General features: G+C 40.0%; 1 protein-coding gene across 1 annotated transcript in view; it reads right to left on the reverse strand.

Moving 5' to 3' along the window:
• The window catches only part of BNC2 (basonuclin zinc finger protein 2), a gene marked incomplete at its 5' end in the record, with an annotated part of 234,756 nt that overhangs the window by 21,872 nt on the left and 191,169 nt on the right, over positions 1-21,715 (reverse strand). Inside the window, 1 exon segment of the mRNA XM_082012945.1 lies at positions 464-2,430. Coding sequence (XP_081869071.1) covers positions 464-2,430 — 1,967 coding nt within the window.

A 21,715-nucleotide genomic window follows, 5' to 3' on the forward strand; every position in this document is an offset into this window, starting at 1 on the left:
TCTCTCTCTCCATCCATTCATCCAACCATCCTTCCACCTCCTCCCCTCCTTCCTAATTCTATGATCTGATATGCATGCATGGAGTATTTGTATTACATATAATTTACTATACATTTAATAGAAGCTTCTCTTGTTTTAAAAGTTGCAGGGCGAAGAAAATAAATGTAATAAAAGCTGCAGCTTATAAACAGAAGTACAATATGCATGCCCACAGGCACACAGAAAAGAAAAACAACATTTATTATCTAGCCAGTTACTTAAGAGGATGGCACAATATATACTATTCTGAATGCCAAACAACAATGAAAATCTTAAAGTGATAAAACTCTCTCAATGTCATGGGAACACAATTGTCACTTGTCATTACTGTGCACCTCTCTATTTCTTCATATATCCTAAACTGCCTATTCCTACATAATTCAACACATTTAATAATGTAGAAAATCAATTAATATTTACTGACCTGTCTCTGCTTCTCCGGGATGGGAACGCAGCGTTACAGCCAGCCACTGTGCAGACATGCATCTCTTTTAAATGAACATTTCTGTAGTGAAGCTTCACACTGTAAGAACTCTTGAAACTTTTCTTGCACACATAGCAGATCTTGGGATCTGGGCTGGAGCACATTTCACCTTCTGGGGAGAACTTCTGAGGGCTGCTGTAGTTGAATGTAGAAGCAAAACTTTCATGAAGGGCAGCCATACTGGCACTGCCTCCATTGTACAGTCCATATTGGCTCATGTAGAACATATCGTATGTAGGGTCTGTATACTCTTCCTTCACCTTAATGACATCCTGGTTGGAAGAGTCATTGTGGTTTTCATCTGGTCTGTCACTGTGCATCATAGATTTTTCACCAGGTTCATGGAGGCGATCATCACCTTCCATGGATTCTTCACACAGTTTAGGTTCTGATGACTCTGACTCATTTTCATAGTCTCTCTCGTGCTCCTGGTCTTCTGATGTCATGCTGTCTGCCCTTCTTATGTCTGGTCTGGAAATGCATCTGCTTCTGTCACTTTTCGAAAAGTCTTTTACGGACAAGCCTGGGCTCATTTCCTCCTGAGAATGGCAGTGATTGTCATGACCAATGTCATTCACCATCGTGCTGCTGTCATTCACCTCTTCGTCTTCATCATCAAACTCATCGGCAGTATCAATAACTTCCTTTTCAATTTTAACTGGCATGCTCGATTTCCTTGGCTTCTTCTTGGGGGCAAGGTCAGCATTAGGCTCTGGGGTGGGCATCAGCACTGAAGGTACTGATGACTCTGAAGGAGGAGGGGGATGCTGCTCCATGCCACTCACTGCTGGTATTATTGGACTGGTAGGGAGTGAGGTTGGAGGACTCACCATCTCTCCAGGATTAAGTAAATTTCTGTAAAAAGGAGGAACAGGTTGGACAGTCTTTAAAGCTGGGAACACCAGCTGACTGGGAAGAGGGTTCTGTAGTACAGGATCTAGAGGGGGAGTGGTAAACCCCATTGGTGGACGCCCTGGGCTTGTTAAAGTTAGGTTGGACTTTGTACTTGCTATGACTGGAGTGGCGGCACCCGATGTAGCACGAATTAGATCTTTGTCACGGTTATTCCTTAGCATAGGCATGTGGAGGCGGGGGTTGGGGTTAGCACTGTGGCGATTGCGGCTTCTGAGAGAGCTGAACACCATGTTGCAGCCCTCAATAGTGCACCGGTGTTTGATTTTCAGGTGAACAGCATTGTAGTGGATTTTAAGGGTACCTTTGTCATAGAAAGTTTTGCCACATGCATTGCAAAACACTCTTCCTTTCCTGGAGGCTGACCCCATCCTCCTCATTCTGTGAATGCGGAAAGAGCTTTTCGTGTGTTCCGTTTTCGATAAATCATTGACAGGCGTAGGCGTCTGAACAGGAGAGACGCAGGCTGGCTCAGTTTTGGGCTCCACATTTGTGATGCTGGTCAAAGCGTTCCTGCTAGATGTTTGCTCATTCTTGAAAGGCGTAGGGGAAACTTCAGATTCACTGCTTTCATTATACTCATTTTGCGTTGTAAGGCTTGGTTCACGGAGCCTCATTGCTGGCTGTTCCAGCAGGAGGCCGTTTGGAGGCAGCCCCAACAGTGGAGCAGAGACTGGATTTATGTACTGGAATGGAAGCAAGAATGCAAGGCTATTCGGGATGTTTTCAAAATGATGAATGCTGGAAGGGTTGCTATTCTCCAGGTGAGCAAGGAGACTTGGGCTCCTGGTGCGATTATTGCTTTCAATAAAAGTCCTTATATCTGAATCTGTCTTTGAAGACGGCACAGCCACAGCCTGCCCTTCTTTTTCTTGAATTGCCATCAGCTCCACAATGGATTTGGTTTCTCCAAATCTCAGAAACTGCTGAAGGGTAATGATCTCTTCTTCCCTGGACATGATGGCCCAGCGGTCCAGCACCTTGCCTGCAGCATCCTAGAGGCCATATCAAAGAAACAACAAACACAAAGAAAAAACTTATTGATTCTGCATAATTATTGAATTCAATAGGAGGTGCTCTGCTGCCTGAACATGAAACACTAAACTCAAAAAACAACATGCAAACAGCGTTAATAGAACACGACCCAAAAATGCAAACTTTCCAGCCATGCAAATACAGTAATGAGAGTCACAGTCAGAAAAACAGATTGAGTTTAATAATGTCAGAGCAAACAAAATGTAGACCACGGGGCTCTGTGATCTAAAAAGCTTTCAACACTTTCGTTTTAACAACAAGTGATCTATATACAATGCTACTGTTTAGCATACATTAGCGTAAAACATGAACTGTTGCTGTGCACTCCATTGTAAAATACAGAAAGTTGTACCTTAATTGCTTTTAAATGGTGATACTATAAGAAAGAGCTAAATAAGTCTATTGGATTGATAGATTTGCTTCTTTTATATAAGCAGACATAAGACTGAAGTCACTCATGGGCCATCTCACAAGAAATTTTGATGCAAGGCAAAAAGTCTTAAAAATAGTACGTAATACTTGTACCTTACTCCTTTTTTTTTTTTCCTTTTTTCTGTTTTTTTTTCCCCATGACAGCAATACTGAAAAACATATTCATTATAAACTTGCATTGAAAGGTAGAAATTGGGGCACTGGTTTTAAGCATAACTGGACTATTACTGGCAACTGATTGTAAGCTTGCAATCTTGGTATGGTTTAGACTTAAGAGACTACTTTTTTGCAGCCTTGTTATAAATGACAGTTAAAAATATGTAAAAAGTAAGCATCTGATGGATGTAGATAGCATAAATGTGTAAAAATGTTGTCTCTTAACATTGCCTTCTGATAGCAAGGGAAAAATCCAGAGAGAATACACATCAGTAATCGCTAGACTATCTGTTGTTAAATATACATTAAAAAGCATTTCACACTTTCATTTTTGCTAGTAAGCATGAGATTTGCCTGAAGGTAGGACTTAAAAATTCTGCAATGTAATGTCAAGCAATCCATTCCAGTATTTATTGATAAAAACATATTAAAATACTTATATAATGAATGCATCATTTTATTGGCATCTTTCCTTTTGGGCAAATGCTGGACATAACAGCAGCACAGTAACTATAACCGACAAGCACTGTTGCAGGCCATCAGACCAGAATTATTTCAATGCTTCCTCATGCATTAAACAGTTTGAAAGTCTTGCAAGCTACTCCACTGTACTGTCTCTGATCTTTTAAAATCTTGAATCTCAGCTACAGAACCTTAACAGAACACTTTGGACTACACCATATTGCAAAAACCACTAGCTCTTGTTTGATTATGAAGCCTGCAAATACCTCTTGGTTTTTTCAGTTCTTATTATTTTTTTATTTTATTATCTTCAGTCCTCAGAGGACTGATTCTTCTCTCCCTTTACATTTTCGAGCATACTGGAAAATGCAGTTTGCCCCAAGTAGTAAAGCATACATTTATTTGATTAGAGCTGGTTTTATTATTTCAGTTTATCTGTTTCACCTCTCTGGATACAAAGTTAGTGACGAAGGTCAATGCCACATATGTTTCAGTACCTTAGATCCAACTGTAAAACCTTTAGAAAGGCTCCACACATGACCATTCACAATCAAACCTTACAAGACTATGAGACCTTCAATAGCAATTAATTATGGAAAATCTTACCCAGCTGACCCAGATGGAAAGCCCCAGGAACCACCTCTATGCAGAAAATGTTTAGCATGTATTTACACAGTGGTGAAGGAAACACCATGATGCAGATATTTGTCCTGGTTTGCAGCATTCGTCAGGACACGTCCCCACCTTTGAACACCTTTAAGCACTGTGGACATCTCTAAATATCTATGCCCAACCACTTCTACCTGTCTGATGGACTAGTATTTTACAGGCAGTCAGTGCTATCTAGTAGAAATCATCCAAAACACCAAAAAACCCCACACAACAACAAAACAAAGCGAAACAAAACCAAACCAAAATGAGGCGAGGGGAGGGAAGAAAAAACCACCAACACCACAAACAATTAAAGGCCAGGTTCGTATTTTAAAGCTCTAAGATTATATTTTTTTCCCATCCAACTAACTTTGGCTACTCTCCCCATGAGTGTGACATAAAGCTTCTTACATGTACATCTTCCACAACTTCCAGCCAGCCGTACTGGTTCTACATTTGAGTAATTCCTACTGGGACAAAACCAGACTCAGTTCAGGTTTTGGTCTCCAGGCCCTCGCTGTCACTTCTGACCCAACCTATATGCACACATTTCTAATCTCAAGCCACAAGGATTAATTCCTTCTAACTGAAACTTGCGTTGTTTGAAGATAACATAAAATAACATAGTCTAATTTACGCTGCTTACATGTATTGAATTAGGACCCTGTCTGAAGCCAGCTGCAGGCTGCTTTGTAATGTACTACTGGTAGTAATTTGTTTTGTTTTTGCTTTAATTTGTAAATCACTCACAGGCTTATGTAACAGATGGATGCTTTACAAAAATGGATATTTAAGTAAAAAAAAAAGAAATACAGCCAGCACAACAATAACTCATAAGAACAGTCGGTGCAGATCCTGTAACGGACTCCCGCGTGTAAGCAGAAGGCGGTATCGCTCGGTCCTGCGCCCAGCGGCAGCGCACCCAGCTCGTTGTGCGCACGGAACCGGCAGACATCGTGTACGTGCAGGGGCTCCCAGTATGCTTTCGGGGAGCAACTCCACAGCTTAACTCGGAGAAGCCGGCACTTGGCTACATGAGCTACCTCTTAATGAGACACCACCACCCTCTGTTTCACTTAGTTTAGGGATTTGCAGTGAGGAGTGCCAGACCTTCAGCAGCTGCTAAGTCCCACTGACCAGAGAAACGGGCAGTCAAGGGTGTGATTGTCGTGGGGTCACCCCCGCTGCCACAGAAACCGCAGGGAATCAGAAGCCTGCTCTTGCATCATCCTTCCCTATTCCTGTGAGTTATATCAAGCTATATCTTGTTAATTTTCAGCAAGAAGTTGTTTGGCTTTGTTCACCCGGCACAAGTAAAGAAAGATTGCGCGGATGCCTGTATTTCATAGAAAAGACACTACTTACGGATATTCCGTAGAATATGCTTCAATATTTACATAGTGATGGCTTTCCATAAATCATTGTAAGTATGTATTATGCAAAACTAGATAAAGAGAGAACAGGAATGTCATTTTTTGATAAAACTTAAAATTAACAAAAAATCTAACCATTATCCCCTTTGAATTAAGCTATAACTAGCTAGGGATCTCTCTGTATATGGTAATACTTGATTAGAGGTTCAAGTCCTTTCTTATATGTAATCGATTTCTTGTTTCTTATAATCTCTCACACTAAATTTTCTCCCCAAAGCCATTAAATCATATCCACATTTAAATATTTCATGACAAAAGGTTCCAATTTATATTACTTTTTTCAGCTCACAACTGATTAAGCCAAGCCTCCTGTGACAATGTGTACAAGGAAGTCAGTGAGCAGAGATACCACTGCATGCTTACAGCTTTAAACCAGGCAGCAGACAAGTAAGCCCAACCCGTAGAGGGTACAGTGATGCTCTTCCTTCTTTGCCCATACAGCCTTGTATTTATTTTTATTTTAATTTATATGTGTGGGCAGCTTTCTCACAATTTCAGACGGAAAAAAATATTTTGATCTCTAAATCACTTTAAATTAACCTCCAAGGATACAAGACATAACCTTGAATCTTTTTCTAACTCTAAACACACACTTGACTCTATTATTTGTATAGATACAGATTCACATACACACACACTACATTAAATCTATAAAGTAACGTCACAGTTAATCACCGTGAACCTGCCTCCTCATTTTTGCTGACCGTATGTTAGGAAGAGGTATGTCAGGCTATGTTAAGGTACATCTTGTCTTAAACTTCTGGGTCAGATAGAACAAGTGATAGGTGTCAAGACGATTGATTTGCATGATACAAACAGGCTACAACAGAAGATGGACACAAAGATAACTCTAATTGTTAGGCGCTTAATTGGGGAGGATCATGAAGATGAGGGGACCTCATCTCCTGAGGGCCTAAACGCCTTTACAAATTTCATGCTTTCAAATCAGCTTTAAGACCTCCCAATTTAAAAACTGCCTATTTAGAAAATAAAGACAGTTCACGCAAACATACACTATAAACATACACTGTAAACATCGAGCTTTTGTTACGAAATCAGTTGTTTTAAACTCACTTTGTTTGAGAAGCTCCATTGACTCCTGTGCCTGTATTACCTGCAGGTAATTTTACATGTCTACACTCACACAGACACACGTATGTACATTCACATACACACCACAGACTTTTTGCAGTTCTATTTTTATCCTACTAATTAACTTCTTGGCATAGGTAAAATGCATATATACATCTGTCTGAATACATAGTGAGAGATGGTTACACAAGAGTTGAGATTAACAGAAAAGTTAAAAAATGTTAAAATTGCTTCTTAAACAAGTCTTAAGTTCTGGGAAGCACTCAAGGATTATTTTCAGGAACTATTGTGATGACTTCTGAGAACCACTCAAAGTGACATAGAAAAACACATTGCTAGTCTTCATATTTTAGCAACTTTGCATATGCACCATAAACTGCCGCTTTTGACGCATATCAGCTAAGTATCCATGTTACAAAATATTACATAGATATATGTTTGATTAAATAATTAAGCAAGCCTAGTGTTTATCACAAATCTTTCTTCTATAAGCCCTTCATTTTGTAGCTGATGTCAAAGAAAGGTTTTGGTTGCAGCTGTTAACAGTTGAAAAGCAGACTGAAAGATACTCATTTGGTCATACTATAATTGCAGAGGATGGTTTTAATTAGGCTGTAGACAGAAAAAAAAAAATCAACATTTGTTTCTAATGAAGGAAAGCCTACATAAGTTCCATGATTTCGGGTTTGTTGTTTTTGTTTGGCTGAATTTCGCAGGAGCATCTCTTTGCATCTCAATTAAATTTCAAGTTGTTACACTCTGGGTAGTCCTACTATTCCTGGGGTGAAACTTACCAAAAGTGTGCAGGAGCACACCAACTCGCATTAGTACAGATGGGGCAATGTGCAACACCTCTTGCTCATTTTGGCTAAGTCCCACTGACCTCAGTAGGACAGAAATAAGCCCTCTATCTAGTTTTCTATAGAAGCGTATACTCACACATACAATCACATACTCATTTTCCTGATAGGTGTTTTCAGCATGCTGAACGTAACTCACCTTTGCTCCTGTAAACATGAAGAAAAGCTGTGCATACTTGCGCACCGTGATTATACATGTGCAACTGACATGAGATTTAACACACCCAGCCTGCAAAGAGCCATGGTTAGAATTTTTTTCCCCTCATCATCTGTCACTTCTCATCCACCTCCCACCAGCCCCCCTTCGCCAACTGAAACCATATGAACAAACTCATATTTAAGTGTCAGCAATCCTTTCCCTGAGTTATACTGCTGCAGCAGGAACAAGCACAGTGCAGCACTAGCGAGTTCTCGGTCAATAATGGAAATCTTTATCTTTTGGCTTCACTGCAGCCCCCACTCTGCTGGAAAAATCAAAAGCGATAGATCTTCTTCCCTTCCGACAACCCCTTTCTCTTACCTGTTGGACTTGTTTTCTTTGCCCCAAAGACATGGGGCATGAGGATACCTGTCTGTTAGAGCAGGAGAAGAGAAGGCGGCTGTCTTTCCCCGAAGTATCACTGAGAATGACGCTGGCAGTATGTATTCAAATGAAGAGTAACATGAAGGAGATTTTATTTACTTACATGCATGCTTATATTTTCTTCCACTGCCAGGTTTGTAATGGTACTTGCTCTGGTCGCTCCTTGGACTCCAGGCCTCCTTATGCATTCAGCAGCAAAAAGCTTTGCGTTTTGGCCAAAAGGACCCCCACAGACCTTTGCAAACTTTACTAACTGATATTGTAGGCACTGGGTCAAATCTGGCTGCAGTTTAGATCCAGAGTAATGGCACTTTAAATCCAGAGTAATTCCACTGACCATGTTGGAATGTAATTTTGACATAACTTCACTCTGAAACATGATGTGGAGCCAAATCTGTTTGAATATATATCGGGGGCGTACCACCATGGTGGAGCACAGCGGCTGTGTAACGATGCACAGGAGCACTGCTCAACGGTTTTGGAGTGAAAGTGAGGAACACCATGTCCTGCTGAAACTGCAGATGGAACGTAAGGAGGTGGAATGCAATAACCGCAGCTGAAACCCAGCCAGGACACCGCCGTTAACCACCCACGCTCTCGCTAAATGGCCTACAGGGTCTTTACTGACCAAAAGTATGCAGGTCCTCTGTTTTATATCTCATCCCAAAGACATATGCCAGCAGCACAGATCCCTGCACAAGCAACCTGCTGGAGTGCAGGTTCTGGACTAATTTGTAGGGAGCAGTATGAAAATACTGAATCCCCAACACATGAGTCCTTTCGGGCAGTGAACTTCCTCATAGGGCACCCCAACTGTAGAATGCCTTTTCATTTTTCAGGTTCACCAACCTTAAAATACATTTGAAAGCATTGCCCTGAAAGATGATGACACACTGTCAAACGCCAACTACACAGCATCCATGCAAATTCTGGGTAGGGGAGAGATTCTCTTACTGTTTTCAGAAAAGAAACATTAATTTGAACTCTTTCTTGCTCTTCATGAATGTGTATTCACGTCTGCAACTCCAATAAAACTATTAGGATGCAAGGGCACTAGTTTTAAATGCTGCTTCTGATTTTTAAAACATATTGTTTGACTTTTGATAAAATATTCACTTTGTTATGGAATGGTCTTGATTACGGACCAGACAAGAATGTATAATTCACATGACTTCCCTGTCCGTCCCCCTCCCGATAACACTGCATTCAGCATTTTTATTTTTAAAACTATGACAGATCACTGTGGGGTTACAACGTATTTAATCACAGCAGCTCGACCTTCATTTAATCATAGCAACTACATCAAGCTTCTTTACAATTGGGTGCCTGACAAGTCTTTTTCAAAGTAAACCTCTGTCCACACTTGGAGGAAAAGAATCTCAGCACAGCCAAAGCCTGACACTCTTCTTGCATTTACTAGTTTTACAGTGGTATAACTCCTATGATGGCAACAAGATTTGCTTTGATTTACAACTGGCATGTTGGTGACAACTATTAAATGGCAAAATCTGCCACTCATTGATAATGGCAGAACTCCTGTGGATATACATTGACACGGTAGCTTTAAGAAGATACAAAGTAATATTTCAACAGTTGTCATTATCTCCTTATTTGACATTTATTTTGAAATACCAGTGTGACTTCCCAAGTATTCTTCCCCGCTCCCCCCCAATAACTGCGGAGATTTTCAAATGCAAACATTTATTCCCTTCACCATCAGTCCTGGTTGGGACTTTCAAAAGATTTCTAAAGACTTTCCTAAATGAGGAGTTAATGTGAGGTGACCAAATGCTTTATGGTATCTGCTCACGAAAACAATTTTAATGCACACTAAAGGTGAAGCATTTTTCTTCATATTCATCGAATGGTAGAGTATAAGGATTTCATAGAAACTGGGTATTCAAATTCCTTAAACAAACAGCTTTGAAATCCACAACCTTGGACCCCAAGTATAGGGGAATATTTTGATACCTTTGCTCCTCTGCAACCTGTGAGAATGGCAAATTCATTAAAATGTCTCTGAAGAAGCTTTGCCACTAACTTGTGGCAAGTAACAGAGTGTTTGCCCTTAGGCAGACATGGGTCCTAGAGGCAATCAAACCACCAAGCACATGGTGTATGAAGGCAAAAATTTTAGACTGTGTGGGGTGCCATGGGGACTTCTCAGGATAGGATGTAAACAGAGACACAAACATGGCAAATCACTGAAATAATTCCAGCTATAAATTAACTTTATAAACAATTTTGGATGTAAGTGGGGAGGAAATACCCAGCATGCATATAACCATAGCCACGATTGATCTTCATACTCACTTTCACCAATTTTTGCATATATAGCTGCCCATTTTGGTGTGTCATGTAAGAAAATTTGCCTTGATACTATCAGTCCCTGAAATCACTTGTGGCTCTACTGTTTGGTGTCAGTGCTGTGTAACTCACTGAGAACTAAAGTTAGGTTTTTTATGCTCTGGTAGTCTTTCAGTAAATGTAGTAAACTATGTAAGCCTCTCTTTCTGAGCCTCAGTTTAACCAACAATGAAAGAATGACACATAATTTTTATAAGAAACAGGAAATATTCACAAAGAGCACCAATAAGGTATCGCATTTGCAACACATGGCCAGAAGAGACACCCAGGCTCTTTTCAGCCAAGACCTTCCCCAATGCACAATGTGATAATACAAACAAATAATGACTGACATCCTTGCTCCATCTAACATGGAGTGCACCAAAAGCAGGGCAAGACATCTAACAGTCAAGTTGAATCAGATTATCAGATGTTCCTTTTCTCATATTAAATCAAAACTAAAGCCATAACCCTAACTGGGAAATGTAAGCAACAAAAGCTGAGTCTTCCTGAGCTTGTAAGTAAAACTGCCAAAGAAGTCAGTAAGAAATTTGCCTAACCAGGGGCATTGCAAGCAATTGAGAAGTTGCCCGAGGACAGAGACACTGGAGCAAAAGTGCCAATAAGTTATACTCACAAACTGGATTTCATTACATGCTTCGTTTTCTGACTGAACCCAAATTCTGCCTCAATAAGGGGATTCAGCTCTACTATATGCTGGGTGTATGAATGGCAGCAGAACTGAGAGATTGATTTCCATCTTTACTATTCATTAGGGGACTATGCATTATTACTTGCAATATATACAACATGGTCTTAATGAGGCCTTTTTCCTTTGATTGTTTACCTAAAAAATTTACACAAAAAACCCAGGTGTGTCATAGGTGGCAATGTGATGCAAAAGGGAGACAGCAGGGTGCAGAAGTGACACCAAAAAGGTAAAGGTCACTGGAGTATAAAAATGCTATGGTACATGAAGTGAGCTATCTGTTTGCACATATTAGAGGCACTGAAATGCAAAAGAAAGTGGGGGAAATTATATTACAGTGTACAAAGTAATAATAACTGTGCCTGCATGTCTTAATACCCTCTTGTCCCAGCAGTCCTGACTTTCTAGGCAGCCCACTTCTCCACATTAACAGTAGTCATTTGGAGAGCAGCAAACGTGCCATTAGAAGCACTTTTACAAGTGTATATTCATCCACCAATTAGCTTAATGTGGCCGCTTTCTGCATATTTTCTATCCAGGCTTGCACAAATCTTATTAATATTTCCCCCTAGCGCTTTGACAGATTACCTTGTCATTATGCATCCTGGAGCCTTTTAAACAATATGGGTAAACTACTGTTTGCGAGGTTAATGACAATTATCCCCTAATTACTGCATAAGTCACTCAGTCCACTTTATCTCATAGGCAGGGTTCTGCTCTGTGTATCTGCCATTGTGTCACTGTAAATGAATCTTGTATAGCTATGTTTATCTGTCGTTGCCTTGTAAATTACACTGACAGAAGAATGAACAAATTACTGTGTGTCATCACTTAAATACGGCTTGTGATAAAAAAAAGTCCCACAAGCACAGCACTTGAATTTTAGCCTGATCACAATTAGTAAACACATATTGAATGTTTTAGGAGATATATTTAGAAGTGGATGGGACACAGTGTGGTGGAAGAAGGCTCTGAAGTGGTAAGCCTAAGGGCAGTAAAACGGAAGAAACATAGAAAGCTACAGTGGTAGTAATTCCATGATCACCTCCTGAGTACTCTTCTGCTAATTTAACAGTTGATAGATGAGCCAGTGATATTTTCCAAACAATCTCATATAGAGGGCTTGAATTCCACAATTTCTATTGTTTCTGACCACAACCACAACTTTTTTTTTTCTTCAGCTGAGAAATCCAAACACAAGTTGGAACAGAAGTAGCATCCATAAAACCACAGGCAATGCTAATTTAATGGATGCATTTCAGAACAACATCAAAGAAGATTAATAATTTGGATCATGTTTGCCCTGACCAGTACTGGTGACTCCAACAGGACTGCTCAGTGCACAAGCCAGAGCAGAATCTGGCAGGCAGCACCTAAGTCAATGTATCGATCAAAAAAACCCAAATAAAAAATTAAATTAGCACATTGTCTACTGTTTTGCACAGTGTCTGCACTTTGAGTCACCTCCTTGGTGTAATTAGAGTTCAACAGAGGCAGAGAAAAAATTCCAAGTTCATTTCACCTTCTGTGGATTGAGGTATTTCTACCTCAGGAGAGGAAAGTAGAATTGGCAAATACCAGCTTCCTGGTATGTTCCATTTTCTAAAGCAATTTCAAGTCACAGTTGAGAGTACTCTACTGGTAGGACATCACCAAGACCACCAGGTCCCGCTTTGAGAACGACAGATGACTTGTTATTGACCTTGATTCCTTCTTTCACCAAAGACACCTCAATGACTTCACCAAGAAGCACACACGCAGTCAGTGCTCAGAGGCAAACTAAGTCTACGGTAAAGAGAGTTAAAATTAACAGCTGCTTTTTAAATAATGCTTCTTCCTGTGTTGGTCTTGGGGAGGTAACTGATTGATGGTCCCAGGAACCACAGTCCTTTGCAAACATTACAACAGAGACAGCAGATTTCCACTCTGTCCTGGGAAGGTCCCTTCTTGAGTCAGAAGAGGACTTTTAGTATTGGTTTTGTATTGCTGGCAACCATATTAATTGCAAAAAGCTAGCAACGAGTGTGCTGCTTATTAAGATTCAGGCTACAAATTTCATTCCCTCAAGCTTGGTGCGGTCACAGCACGTGAACTTCCTCTCACCACTGGCTCAGGCAGAAACTGAATCCTCCCACTCTCCCTCAGACCTGACATTTAACTCTTTAGAACAACGGTATTTCCCTGCTTGCCAGGGAAATGGGTGATTCATGGAGTGAGATGCTCTTTTAGCTACTTAAATGAAACTGCCCGCTGTGCAGCTTGCAGGAAAACCAACACGTAACAATGGGTACGTCAACCCTGCATCCTGCAATGAGGTTACACAGTTCTGCATTTTATCAGCTTTGGGGACACACTTCGTACACCTGTGTATGATACATTCACAAATGATATATGCATTGATATGATAATGTTACATATTTGCATATTTTAAATGTATTTGATTTTCCTTTGTATTTACACATCTCCTTGTTCAGCAAACCTTCCCATTTTATACACATCCTAAAACATGTTCAGCAGCAGCTTCTGACCAGTGCAGCATGAAAAAATGAAGTCAGGAGGACAACATGCAAATTGGAGCAGAATTATGATTCCTGAAGGGTAGTGATGTAAGACTGTTTAAGCTGCTGTAGAAGAAAAAGGAAGTGTCAGAATTCTCCAAAACCTGATTATTCACTGCAATTCAGCAGGTTATACCAACACTGAAAATCTTCTTATCAAAGTAAAGTGTACATTTATTTTGTTGGATTTCAGTAGTGTCATATCCAGAATGAATGGACAGACCGAGATACAACAAAATTACTGGTATTACTGAAAATAAGAGTGGTTTGAATGGAACATGGATGAGGACAGCACCTCTGACCATGCTCTCTGGATAGGTTGGAAGAAAAAGCTGTAGTGAAAGGGTAAGAAAATGTAACAGCCATCACTGCCAGGGATAACTGAAAAGACTGATTGATTTTGAGTAAGCACTAGCTCAAGGGTTTTGGTCCCACTGGGATTGATCTTTGTGTCTGTCCTGTGTTCAGTCAATGCAACTTTCAGCAGGGTATCCACGGCAGAAATAAATGGAAGTGCTGCAGTAAGCCTCCACCCTCCCTCTAAGTATGTTATTTTCTCTCTGTGCTGAAGGGAAAGTAAAACCAATGTGGCTGATGGTAAAGTGCTAGGCAACAGATGGTTTAAAATGTTTAAAGACACAGAACACTGCTATTGTAATGTACAATATTATTTTAAAAAATGCTTTTCTAAATTATTAACATTTCTCTTTGAATGTGGAAGTTCTTGGCCTCTGCCCTTTACTAACAGCAGAGAAACTCTGTAAAAAAGAGGAAAGTGTTAAACACTCATAATAGGTAAGTTGGCAGTCCCACCAAATGAAGGTAAGGATTAATATCTGTTTTCTATGCAGGCAAGCGTGGGCCCTAAATGCAACATTAACCTTTAAGGGCAGGGAAACAATGCTGGCTGCTTCTGGGGAGAACTGTGAGACTGGTTTAATGGAACAACTTTTAAGAAAAACCCTGGCAAAATAACACAATGAAATCAGATGACAGCTAAGAAAGAAAGAAGATAGGAGAAAGACAGTTATTCATGCCAGTTAGGATCTTCAGAAAAATTCCATATACTGTGCAATTTTTGCTTTTGCACATTTTGGGTTTCATTATCTTTCTTTCAAAAATCTCTGGAGATACTGAGTTACTTGCAGAGAACTCTATTCATTAAGGAATATTATTTACATAGGTATTATTTAGCTTTGCCTGAGATCTTTTACATTTAAATGAAAGTACGCACCTTTGATCTAAAACTGATTCAAAAAGCTAAGTGATACTTTGTATGGACATAGATCAGCAGGTGGTAAAGGCTGAGGTAAGCAAGAAAACATTGTAAAATTTAAAAAGTACATGGTGTTAATGAGACAACTCAGTCACAACATTACTTAGGAAAGGAAATTCTGAAGAGGAACATGAACATTTAGAATTATGCTAAATCCATTATTTTTGTGTATCAATTATTCACCATTTCCAGAGAATTTTGCACACTGTGGAGTTTTAACTACCATTTTCAGCTCTCAGGAAGAAGAGAAAGACATTTTTCATGAGCAATTCATGTTGAGGAATATCCACCATATGGACTGGACAGAAGAATAAGAGAGTGCTTAATCTTGGAGATTAACAAGCACTGTTTGCTGGCCTAACCCTGTATTTAGGCAAACTCCCTCCTCCCAAACATAACGGAAGTTCTGCTTGAGTAAATTCTTCAGAGCCAAGCCATGCTGAGGCCTGTGCCACCCCCCTCATTCTTCCAGTCAAATGGCCTGGTATGGTATGATGAATATGAGCATGTAAGTGACCTGGGTTCATGTGCAAAAAATCTTCATTATTTTTGGTCAGTTTGCAACTCCAGAGTTACTGTTTGAACTTGCAGGTGCAAATGACCTAAATGCTTGGAAAGTCAAACTGAACAATCAAACTATACCTATTCTTACGGTTTGACCTAACACATGAAACAGAAATCTCGTAAACTACTGACATTCGTCACCTGAAAAGAAAGCCAATCTTTTTGCATTTTGCATGCCTTTTCATATTGTCATCTCAGAGAAAGAGGTGGGGGTGGGCAACCCCGAGGAAACTAAAGCTTTAATCCTGGCCTCGCCAGCCATTTCCTGTGTCTTCTGGACACATCATGGTCCTTCCATGTCTCAGATCCTTGTCTTTAAAATGGACACAAACAACATGTCCCCTGACTTCATGATGATCTTGTAATGAAAAACACGCCACAGTCTTTGAAAGGCTGAAATCAGTGGTGCCCTACATATATGTAACCCTGAATAAACAGTTTATTGTGAACTTGACCTGCCTTCATGAACATTCAGACAACTCTGTCCTGCAGTAAGGTTTTAAATGAACTGAACTACAGAAGAATTGAAAAGAAAAGAAAAACTTAGAAAGAATCTATCTAGAGAGTTGCAGGAACATTCACACTCCCTTTTTCAGTGGAGGACAGTGGGACATGGCCAGAAGGATTCACTTCTACGATATTCAGACATGTAAGCTACGATCAGTCAATGAACACCTTTTCTAGTTCACCCTCTTAGAGAACAACCTCTATTACACTGTTGTGATTGTTTCATTCATGCTTATTATGTTCAGAGCTTCCCAAGTGAAATAACTCTCAAATAAAAATACCAATCCCACTTCCCCAAATAGACACCAATAAACTGTCATTAGATTACTTGTAGCGCAGCAAACTCTGAAGGAAATAACAGTGCTCATACTTACAAGTTTCTTTTGATAACTTTACAAGCCGCCCTCTTACCCCAGGGGATGGACCACTTAATACAGAGGAGGCTCCTCTGAATACAAATATTTGTTGCAAAGCAAATAAAATGAATTATTTTCATAAAAAGAGAGCAGTAAGAATAGCTTGGCAAAATGCAAGCAAAAAGTAACTTTTAATGTCTTTGGCACATCTCCAGCTCTTAGAAATGGCATCCAAAGTTGGTCCAAGTGAAGCTTAGAGCTGCCTTTCAACTTTCACTTTTTAATAATAAAATATCAATATATAGAGGATTACAAGTCTCTTGGTTTTGATTTTGTATATCAAAAACAAAAGATGACAAGGTTATGGTGGTGTATGAAACTCCTCAGGCCACAGCCACGATGATGCAAATATTTTATACCCGATTTATTTATTGCACTCTACTGAAAGGCTGAAATAAATTATTAAAATTAAATGAATGATCTTTTTTATCTATCTATCTATCTATCTATCTATCTATCTATCTATCTATCTATCTATCTTACATGGAAACGCAATCCTGAATATGCATTCTAAGCCCCAGAAATTTAACAGAATACAGTTCAGACCCTAAATTAATCATAAATGTATATTTTAAAATAAAACAAGGAATAGTCTGTATACCAACCTGTATAGAAATGTAGCATACAAACGAAAATGCTCATATGGGGCCGAATGCACTGTGAATTACACTATGGAGCGAAGGGAAAGTATCATGGTGTACAGAAGAAAGAACCAAGTGAGTCTCTTAGCAATCACAGACTCTCTCAGCTACTCCTCAGTGATGGCAATGTCTGAAATGAAACCGTTCAAATAGTTTTGTGAAGGAAGACTTGGTTTCATTGTTCACTGACAGACCAACCGAGCTTGCATCAATCATGGTAGTAACACAGAAAATCTTGTACAGACAGAAGGCCATATTCCTACAATCTTGAAAAAGGCAAATGGGAACTGAAGACTGCAAGCCAACGTCAATGTTGCCCATATCGGACAGTAAAGTCAGACCTCTGGGATCTGTAAAATTCACAGTAAATGGACTTATCATTTATAAGTTATTTAAAACATACCTGTATGTCTTGCAGTCCTCTTAGTAAGAAATGATTGCTTCCAAGTCATTAGAAATGCAGCATTAGTGTTGTTATGTGATCGACTCCTGGAATTGTTTTCTACACTTTTTCTTCAGTGAACTACAGAGTAATTAATTCAATTCGTGGAGCTAAACAGGCAAGGTTACCTATAACACGGTGGTCTCAAGCCACATGAGCCTGAAGGAGGGGACCACACCTTCTAAACTCCATTAATCAAATCAAATTACTATGCAGGATTCACCATAGGAACATCACAGCAGTGTGAACATGTTTAAACAATTATATTGTGGTATACACATAGCAGCAAGGACATAGCAAACAGCAGCAGCAGTAGTAGGTCAGAACATGCAGTAATGCAGTGGCTTACACCTGCCTTTTTACTGCTATGAGGAAGTGAAAAACATTGAATTTACACTCACACAAAGAAGGCACTAAGGTACTACATGACTTAGGAACAAGCTTTGACACAAGACATAGTAAAATTTTGTTAAAGCCAGGCTTTGTTCTTGCTTAAGTGCAGTTTTTGGAGGGAAAATAACACAGGGAGATGAAGAATGAAGCTGCGTTTTCACAGCAACAGGACAGGTGAGGTTTGGAAAGAAGAGGTAAAAACAATGTGTTAGAATTAGGAGAGAGGATAAAGCAATATCCTGCTCCCTCTGCAACTATTCACCCACCTCTTTTTCCTATTTTTCAACCAGAGCAGTGAGAGCTGTGGCTGCAGAACACCCACCTATAGTATAACCATCCGTAAGCAAGCACTGCCTGGGCCGATGCCAGAACAGTAAAAGCAGCATTCACTTAGTATTTTTTAAGCACTTTGTATTGTACAGAGCGCTCTAAGTAAGATTGATTTCCATAAAGCCCCATTTCCATCTCAAGGTACTGATGATGCCATAAACCACAAGAGTTTCTCCACTCAAACCCTGCAGTGGAATTTCAGACTCACCACAAGAAGCCCACTTATTAGCCAGGGCTCAAGGAATACAGGCAAGCGCTGCAAGGCGTAGCATTAGGTCGGCCTCAGGATCGAAGTACAATAAACCAAGACAACAAGTGTCCAGCATTAGAATAATTACACACACGGGCACGCGCACACATTTCATGCATTCTGTCTACATTTCCTAGAGAACTCTACCTATTATTTAAAGTTCTTTGATCATCACTCCACTACCGCCGAGGTAAAAGCGCTCTAGTCGGTGATGGTGAGGCAGAATTCTCTGAAAGAATTATTAAAAAAAGTTTCTTGGACTTTATTATATCTGAGTATTTTGTTGGGTTTTGTGGGATATACATGGCTTCTTATACCATGGCTTCTTATACCATGGCTTCTTACAGTGCTTTTCTGTCACTTCATTTATCTGGCTTGGATTTTGTGTTGTGTGTTTGACTTGAGTGCTATTACATTTGAACTGGAGTTAAAAGAAATGCTCCTTCCCCTCTCCTGTGCTTATAGGAGGACTTTCAAACAAGATGAAGCTAATCGACACAAGGAGGAAGAAAGAAAGGGGGAGGGGGTATGTCATGTTCAAGCTAAAACTTCCAGAGAAAATATACAAAAGTCACAACCCGCTTTGTATATTTTAAAATTATTTCGTGTCAGTATGATTTTATCATCAGGAGAAGCAATCTCATTTGGAGTCAGAGTACAACACTTAATGACACTTAAAGAGACACGGCAGCTTGGACTCTAACGATGCCTCCCACTACACCCCATCAACAAAGATAAGCTGTTGTTTCAGTTTTGACAGTACACCTTGCGAAGCCTGTGCCGAAGCCTCAGCGACGCGGGGCTCAGCAGAAGGACGCCAGTGTCCCCCGAACCGCCGGTGTAGCCGCTTGTCAGGAATGCAGATGCCGGTGACATCCGCCTCGCCGGGGACTGAGCGCTTCGCTGGTTCAATAAGGCTACACAAGTGCAACAGGCCTTGATGTCAGTTACATGGTTTTACATACCTACCATGTCAGTGGTTCTCAGCCCCCCTGGGAATTTGTTCGGATTTAAGTGTATTCAGCCCGTAACAATGTCTTCTACCTGCCAGAGAGCTAGAAATATTCCCTTTTATGCACCTTTCATGAATCTGCAGGGCATGACTGCTGGTGTTTTGCACGTTTGGGAGGCGAAGAAAGAAAAAGAGGGGGAGAGAAGGAGAGGAGAGAGAAAGGGAAAGAAAAAGAGAGGGGGGAAAGGTGGGAGGGGAGGCAAAACAAAAAGGAGAATGAGAATGAAAGGGAGAGGAAAAAGAAGGAGAGGGAGAGGACAGTCTTCAAGAACTTCTGTTTCACCCCCATTTTATAAATTCCTCTAGGAATAAATCCACCTACACAGCTACAGCACTTGTCCAAAAGCTGTTTAGAAACTCCTGGAAGTATACAACAATAACTGAACCACAGTGCTTAACACATCCCCTTCCTTTTCTCTTTTATTTAAAAGAGCTCATATGCAAAAAGCGAAAATTTCAGTCCTGCACATTTGCAATTATTTTAACTTGGCTTAGACAAGCAGTCAGTGCAACTACTTGCTGATGTAAAACTGCTCACATGGGTTATGCTTACGCAACTGGGGCCCAAATCAGTTAATTTCTAGATGCAGATATAAAATGCAGACAACCATTAGGAAAAGGAAGGAGCGCTGGAAACACGGAGATTAGATTTCTGTATACTTCGCACACCGAGGCAGGGTATCAATAGAAAAAAAAGCTAACAACATTAGCAACCTTCAGTGCCCTCTCACACCCCTTTATTCACTCATAAAATACTACAGAGAGTTTTTACTGTGTTGCAGCCTCTTCTTTTTCTGTGTGTTAATTCTGATAATAGTGTGAGCAACAAAGACTAGCAAAGTGTATTATTAAGGGCTGGGGTCTTTTAATGTAACTATGTAACTATGATGCAAGTTAAAATTAATTTGGAGCAAGCTTATCTACCCCAAATCATATTTTTCACCGTTAACACTCTGTCCAGATGTCCAAACATTATCAGATGCTCATACAACAAGGCATCCAAGCATATCGTTTCTGCTGTTATTATTCACAATAGACAGATAAATAAAAAGTAAGTCCTAATTTCAAGAAATACCTGTAAAACATTCTGCTCACACAGGCAGTCACCTCAAATCATGCAATAATGAAGAAACAATGCAACTTTTTGCAAACATTTTACAAAAAATTCTCATAAAATCACACAATACTTACAGCGTCTATACAGAGAACTCGGTAGTAGTGTAGGAATCTGGACTGCTTAGCAATGCAATAGGAGTGAAATCTCTTGGTATTGGCTCTCATGCATACACACCAAGACCTAGTGTGGGAATAGAGTGGCAACTATAAATGCCACCTGAAATCCTTACCATTAGAAAGTTTATGTGCCAAATGACACAGCAGCAAAAAATACCACATTTTGAAAAGCGAAGGCAATGTACTGTCAAAATGATGTAACATGAAAGAATCTACCTTGGCTTTTGTCAGTTTTATTGGCCACAAGTTTGTGGGGATAGAAAGGACACACTAGTGTCCTATCATTCATGAGTGACTCCACGTAACACATGTAACAAGGCAATGACAGCATGAGAACTACACAGCCACTACACAAATGGGCAGACAAGAGGTGCAGAAGGAGCTCTCGCATCAACTGTAAGTGGAAGGAGCTTGGTAGGTCTGAGAGTGACTCAAAGACGTACTCAAGTTAGAAATCTAAAATGCTGGACATGTATTTTTGAAAATGTATCTGAAGTTTGAACTCACAGTAACACATCTATCTGCTGTGTATATGGTGGTCACCAATTGTGCATACAAAGTAAACCGACCCCTTCCCTCTGCAGTCCAAGCTGAGATCCCCCTGAAAGTGTGACCCTTGATATCCGTTACTTCAGTGGTGCACAGTCATGACTCATAAGCATTACCTGCATGTTGTGAATATGTCACTAGAGATAAAGAAGAAGAGAGCTGCACATGTGGGCTTTTTGTAAATTCCTTTGACTTTTTTTCCTTTAATGTTTTTTTTTTTTCCCTTTGCAAGCCCTGGGACAGATCTGGATCTTCTGAACCAAAAAGTTAGTGAAAAGGTTTGGCCCATAAAGATGACACAAGTTATACTAGTTAGAGATCTTACCAAGGCTTGGTATTTTTTTCATTGC

This window comes from Phaethon aethereus (assembly GCF_964289735.1).
Source record: "Phaethon aethereus genome assembly, chromosome: Z".
Taxonomy (NCBI): domain Eukaryota; kingdom Metazoa; phylum Chordata; class Aves; order Phaethontiformes; family Phaethontidae; genus Phaethon; species Phaethon aethereus.